This window comes from Nanorana parkeri, unplaced genomic scaffold (genome assembly GCF_000935625.1).
Source record: "Nanorana parkeri isolate BGI_ZX_2015 unplaced genomic scaffold, ASM93562v1 scaffold1974, whole genome shotgun sequence".
NCBI lineage: Eukaryota > Metazoa > Chordata > Amphibia > Anura > Dicroglossidae > Nanorana > Nanorana parkeri.
In genome coordinates, this window is record NW_017308242.1 from 148,478 (window position 1) to 155,152 (window position 6,675).

The window sequence follows — 6,675 nt, forward strand, 5'->3', positions numbered from 1 at the left end:
ATTGTAAGCCCTCACAGGCAGGGCCCTCCTTACCATCTTGTCTTGAATTGTATTGTAATTATAATGTATTCCCTATATTTAAAGCGCTGTGCAAACTGTTGGCGCTATACTGTATAAATCCTGTATAATAATAAATCCTGTATAATAGAATATCTGGGTACATCCTATCAGTCTTATTAGACCTTTTTGTTTTTACATAAGGGGTCATTGCATTCCAGTGAGTTTGTTACCGGGGGTTTAAGTTTGGAGAACAATCCTCATTTGGTATTTTACACTACATTTTGGATTGTTTGCCTGCATCACATTGTGAATATTTAAAAGGGGATTTTCCTTTTTTATATAGATTGCTATATGGACACCTTTTGTGGTTATTTGATTTATTTACATATGATATATTGTTATATATTACTCACATTATTTTTTTTAGTATTTTCTACCAGTGTACGTTTGTATCCATATTGTTTACTAAAGAATAGTCTAGCAGCCAATCAGTATCTGCTTTATGCTATGTAACTTGACCTGACAGCAGAACAAGGAAAAGCTGATTGGTTACTAAGAGAGGAAAAAAGTTACACAGTCACACACTTCCCAAATGAGAACCCTTCTAATTCCAAAAGAAAAAAGTGTTAAAACAATAAAGAATGTTGCAGTTTAGTTATACTGTATATGCAGAAGATATCGTGGCCTTACTGCGAACTAGTTTTGAACAAACAGCGCTTTGCCTTTTTTTTTTGCTAAATGTTATTTGAAGAAGACCCTCACCCCACCATGTGTCTGGGGAAGACAATTCTTCATCTATTATTTGACAGCAATGAATGCCAAGCTCCCAAAATATACCCATGGCCACTTGATCTCAAGCCTTCTATAGTTAGACTTGGTGAGAACTTGGTTTTAAGTATAATAATGCCCTCAGTACTGAATTCCAGAGATGAATGGCAGTGTCAGGAATCACACAACAGCTGCGTTCCATGGAGAAAAGCTAAATCAGGAAGTCACTCAAAATATTAAAGCATGTGACCAACTTCCTTTCTTGCTCTTTGGTGCTCAGTTGTGGCTGTAGGGTACATTATTGCTGTGATTAATAACACCATTTTGTAATAAACACTGGATGGACAAATAAAAATGTGCGTTTACCTCTGAACCTGAACCTGGGTATTGTCTCATTGATTTACCATTTCACATGCCTTTCTCCTCAAGCAAAATTTGAACATTTCACATTTGGCACAGTCATACGTCAAGAGTTTGTACAATCAAAACAATACGTAACAGTAGGTAAAACCTTTGCTGTCCTGCCTTAAATTATGAAAAATTTCAGGATAGTTGCGTCCAGCAACAATGATCTATTGCACACTGCATGTAATCATATCACATATGATTACATGCAGACTGCCACTTCCAGATGCGGCCACTGTCACCAGGTCGTTAATTTGAACGATTATAACGGCTGTATCTAAACAGGATATTTGGGATTCCTACCACGGGAATCCATAGGTTCCTGCTGCAGGAATGCCAAATCGCATAGTGTGAATGAAGACCAAGTACATTTCTTTATACAGGATTATGTTAAGCTTTTAGTTAGTATTTGCTGCCATTATAAGTATTTAATAAATTCATCAGAGATTCAGTAATGACGTGTGGAATTTTTTTTAGTTTTTTTTTTCCTTTTAATTAGCCTTTCTCTGCCAGTTTAGGAGAACTCACCACTGTTTTAAAGAAGAACTCCAGGACATTTTTTTTTATTAACCCTTGCAGCAGGGCTATCCCGGCACTGCAAGGGTTAACTGCTCATTTGTGTCCTAGTTAAAGAACAAAGATATACTCACCCGATGCTCCAAGCCGCCTTCTTCTTACACTGGCTTTTCCAAGGTCTCTCCCCCTCCCTGCAATGGTCTAAGGTTCCGTAAATCATCAACATCTATACACAGTGAGGAGAATTTATCAAAACTGGTGCATACAAAATCTGGAGCAGCTGTGCATGGCAACCAATCAGCTTCTCTCTTTCATTTTCAACTCTTAACTTAACAAACTGAAGAGAGAAGCTGATTGGTTGCCATGCACAGCTGCTCCAGATTTTGTCTGCTCCAGTCTTGATAAATTCCTCCCAGCGCATAGACGGAAGGACACTGAGTAAGATTACAATGCTGCAGGGAGAAGGAGACAGGCTAGAGGGAGCGTTGTGACAGCTGGCTGGCTCGGAGCTTTGAGTGAGTATATCTTTGATGCGGCAAGGGTTAATTTAAAAAACAATCCTGGAGTTCTTCTTTAAGTCTATAATTATTTTGGGTTTGTGAAGAAAAGGAGTATTGAAACCCAAACATATGGAGAGAAATAACTTGATGCTCTAGAGTTAAGAGAATCCCATAGCTCCAAAATGCATGTGGTTTAAAATACAGCCAGGATGGAATCAATCAGAAATGATAAATTATAAATTAGTTTAAAAGGTACGTCCCTGTAGTGTAAACTGCAAGTTACAAGTACAAGGGAAAAATAAATTATTGATTGTTTCTGAATTTCTTTGGACTTTTTCTCTTTAGCACTGTTAGGTTTGGGCCCCTTTTGCAGCACTTACTGCAATTACTTTTGCACGATATTCGAATTATTCGAGTTTCACCTGTATATAAGGCTTTGTCCAGGGAGTCACTCACATTGTTCTTCCTGTGTGTGTTCTGGCGACACCCTGGGACCTCAACCCTGTGTTATCAGCTCTTCAGAAGCTGCTTTGAGCCACTCAGGGATATCCCTCTGCCCATGCTCACTTAGAAAGTGCCCTTCCTTGTCACCATAACCTCTGCACGGCGTGTCTCTGAACTGGCAGCATTAGCCTGCAAGGAATCCTCCCTTTTAGTCCACAAGGATAAAGTGGTTCTCAGCCCTAGGACCATTGTACCTTCCACCTGAGCCAGGACATTGTTGACTCTCCCAGTGGTATGAGAATGAACTCCCTGTGTGCTGTTATGTACTTCAGGAGATGGATTTTACCGGTAAGATAAAAATAATTGAATCTAGTGCTAGAAGTTAAAAACAGATGGAAACAATTTGTGTATTTATGCTGTCATAAGTGTTTTTAGTCAGTCAACAGGTGAGAAAGAAAGTTAGCATTCTGACATTTAGCTGACAGCTGCATAAGAAGAAAAACATAATTGTCCATAATGTTTCCTAGATGACAGTGAGGAAATCTGGAATTTAAATTTTTCACTCTTGATTTATTGAAGACATCTGCAGCTAACGAGGAAAGTTTCATCTTGTTGACATGTGTGTCTGATTCAGAGTGCTTGTTGTAATATCAATACTAACCTTGTCCAGACACATAGGCCACTTCCAAGAACAGCAGGCAAGTGAGCAAGCCAGATCTCATCTTACTCTGGAGTTGTCCACTCCTGGATCACACGGATGGGAGATGTCAAAGCACCTGCCAAAACATTTTAACAACATCCTCTTAACACTGTTCTGTAATTAAATACCAAAACACTCTAAACATTGCAAAATCCATAAATCCAAAATCACTGAACATTGCTTCCTAAAAACAAATCACTGCCAACCATTGCAATTGGACAGTTGGTTCCTGGATCTTTTAAGACTCCCTGTTCCCTGATTTGGTGCCTATTTCATTATCAAGGGAACTTTGGCCCTCATGAACACTGTAAGATTAGCTGCTATTTAGAATGAAGATGATGATACTGATCCCTTGGTAAAAGTTTACCAAAAGTTGGTAAGAAAAATGAATGAAGATGTAGAGCATGGGTAGCCAAAATCTGACCCTCCAGCTGTGGTGTAACTACAAATCCGGTAAGACATTGCAAGACTCTGACAGCCACAGGCATGACTTCCAGAGACAGATGCATGATGGGATTTGTTGTTTCACCATAGCTGGAGGGGCGAAGTTTGGTCATCTCTCATGTATCACATCGTGTGAAATACATTTTTATATTCTTTACAGAAACCATACATTGTGATGCTCTAGAAATTTCCTTATAGCAAACACAAAATGAACCAGATTAAATAGTGCTGAAAACAGATCCGTATGAGGGGACTTATTACCAAAATCTGGAGAAAAGAAAAATGAATGCACTGCATGTAACAAATAATCAGACTACAGCTTTTATATTACTCGTGCATTTTGAAAATTGAAGAAGCATCTTGCTGGTTATAAGGTGTAAAGATTACTTTCTTTTCGCCATGGTGAGAATAAGCAAGAGGATTTCAGTGCTTCAAATTGGTTAGGCTTTACATCTATGCATTGCGTTAATATGTGCATTGCTGAAATGCATGGTAGTGCACCTTGCACGCATTAGTGCATTGCAGTGGCATTCACCTGTGTTGCAGTGCAACACATCGCACAGTAATGCACTACCATGCGCTGTGGTGCAAAAAAACATTAGTCTGTTTTCTGGTCTGTTGTTCCATTGGTAGCCCATTTAAATGAATAAGCTGCCTTAAAGCAACACATGGTAATGCACCACATGCAGTTCATCGGACTGTGAAGCAACCAGCCCATTTCATACATGTTTAATACCCCAATTCAAACATTTAGCTGGTTCTCTTGTCTTCTTATACCAGCTTAGAGATGTCTACTATCAGTGGCGTAACTAGAACCTTCAGGGCCCCCGATGCAAGAAACTATGAAGGGCCCCCCGACCCCCCATCGCCATGGCACCGCGTGGTTAACGGAAGGCTGCCGAGGTCCCCAGCAAGCGCGGAACCTCAAGCAGCTGCTTCAGTTTAAAAATTTAGTGCTGGTGTTCTGTCGAGAACGCTGACCCAGTACCTGAACTTACGCACAGACGGAATTAACGAGGAAACCGGCATTTATTTACAAAGTGTTAGTGTGTAATCGTTAATTGTGACCGTTAATAATATGCCATCCATGGCAGTAAATGATGGATGACATATTATTAACGGTCACAATTAACGATCCAAACTAAATACTTTGTCAATAAATTCCGGTTTCCTCGATAATAGTACGGAAGTCGGCAATTTCGACTATGTCGGTGTTCTCGACAGAACACCGGTATCTGTGCTTAGTATCGGGGCATTTTCACAATTAAGAGTACTTGTGAAAATGCCAGTATTGGCAATGGTGTGTCCCTACTTAATAATATAATGTATTGCTGGGATTTGTAGTCCTGCATAGTTGGTGCTATTCTGCATTGTTGCATAATCATTATACAGCAATGCAGCAGAATACCACCAACTATGCAGGACTACAATTCCAAGCAATAGATTATAATGAAAATACCAACAGCCTCTCAGCTCTCTCTTGTTTCTATTGTGAAATACCAATGTTTTTCCATAGGACCTACTTATAATATGCTGATTTAAAATGTAACCACCTTAGTACCGGAGCAATTTTGTAATTTTTGCACACGCATACTAAAATCTGAATTTTTGGATAGAAAATTATTTTAAACCCCCAAACAATTATATATTTTCTGTGAGCAGAGGTCCGGTAGAACAAAAAAAAACATAGCTGCATTTTTTATGCTGCACAAGATTTGCACAAATGTTGATCAATTTGATATTTGTAGAAAAAACCCCCCCACTAAAATGAATTTGGGCACACACAAACACAAGTTAATACACAGTTTTTGGTAAAATATAAAAGATGGGGTTACATCACGTAAATAGATACCAAACATGTCAAGTGTTAAAATTACGTGTACCCTTGCAAAGGCAAAAAATTATGGTACTCAAAATTGTTCGTAGGCAACGCTATAAAAGTCTATACTGCTCATCAGTTTAGAGTTAACAGTGAATTATGGCCCTAGAATTATTGCTCTCACTCCGACATTTGCGGTTATATGCATGCCTCATGCACACATGTTCATTCACATGCAGATGATGAGGGCAGCGGGTTGGTTTTATTTTGTTTCAGTTTAAATTATTTTGTTATTTTTTAAAAACTTTTTTAAAATGTATTTTCCACTTTAACTTTATTGCTATAACATAGGGCAGTGGGGGTGAACCCTGGCACTCCAGCTGTTTTGGAACTACAAGTCCCATGAGGCATTGCAAAGCTCTGACAGCCACAGACATAACTCCCTGAGGCAGATGCATGTTGGGATTTGTAGTTTGGGCACAGCTGGAGTACTAAGGTTCGCCACCACTGACATAGGGGCTAACAAGCAAAACATCAGGGGTCTATTATACTACTGATGTCTCTCCTGCCCTTCAATACAGGTGATTAAACACAGGATTGTGCTTGATTGCTTGTGTAACTGCTTGTGTAACTGGCACTTCAGCCGGCTTCTGACACTCTAAAACAGGAAGAGCAGAGAGCACAGAGCAGAATGGATGTTCGGATGCTCTCCATCATGACACTGTTTCCCGTGGTCCTAGGTGCCCCACAGGAGCCTGAGACTGCAAAAACCACGGCGGGGCACCACATTTGCAGGCCGCCTCCTCCTCCTCCACTGCCATTGTGCCTGGCCTCTTCCTCCTCCTCCACAGCTGCCGGGCCCCGGCCTCCTACACTGTAGTGGATCGGGCTGACAGGTAAGAGGTGTGCAAGGGTTGTGACCAGGCCACCTGAGACCCTGCAGAGCCCACCATAGAGAGTCTATGGTGGGGTCTCAGGTGGGCAGGGTCACTCTCAGGCGGGCTCTGCAAGGGGCGTAACTAAAAAATCACAGGGCCCCATACACAATTTTGCCATGGGGCCCTGTGATTTCTAGTCAT

The 6,675-nt window shown here is 40.4% G+C and overlaps 1 protein-coding gene across 1 annotated transcript in view; it reads right to left on the minus strand.

The window, feature by feature from the left end:
* CILP (cartilage intermediate layer protein) overlaps positions 1-6,675 on the minus strand; it is a 34,046-nt gene that overhangs the window by 14,736 nt on the left and 12,635 nt on the right. The window contains exon 2 of the mRNA XM_018572242.1: positions 3,295-3,409. Within this exon, the coding sequence (XP_018427744.1) occupies positions 3,295-3,355 (61 nt within the window). The 5' untranslated portion in view covers positions 3,356-3,409. The remainder of the gene's footprint in view (positions 1-3,294; positions 3,410-6,675) is intronic.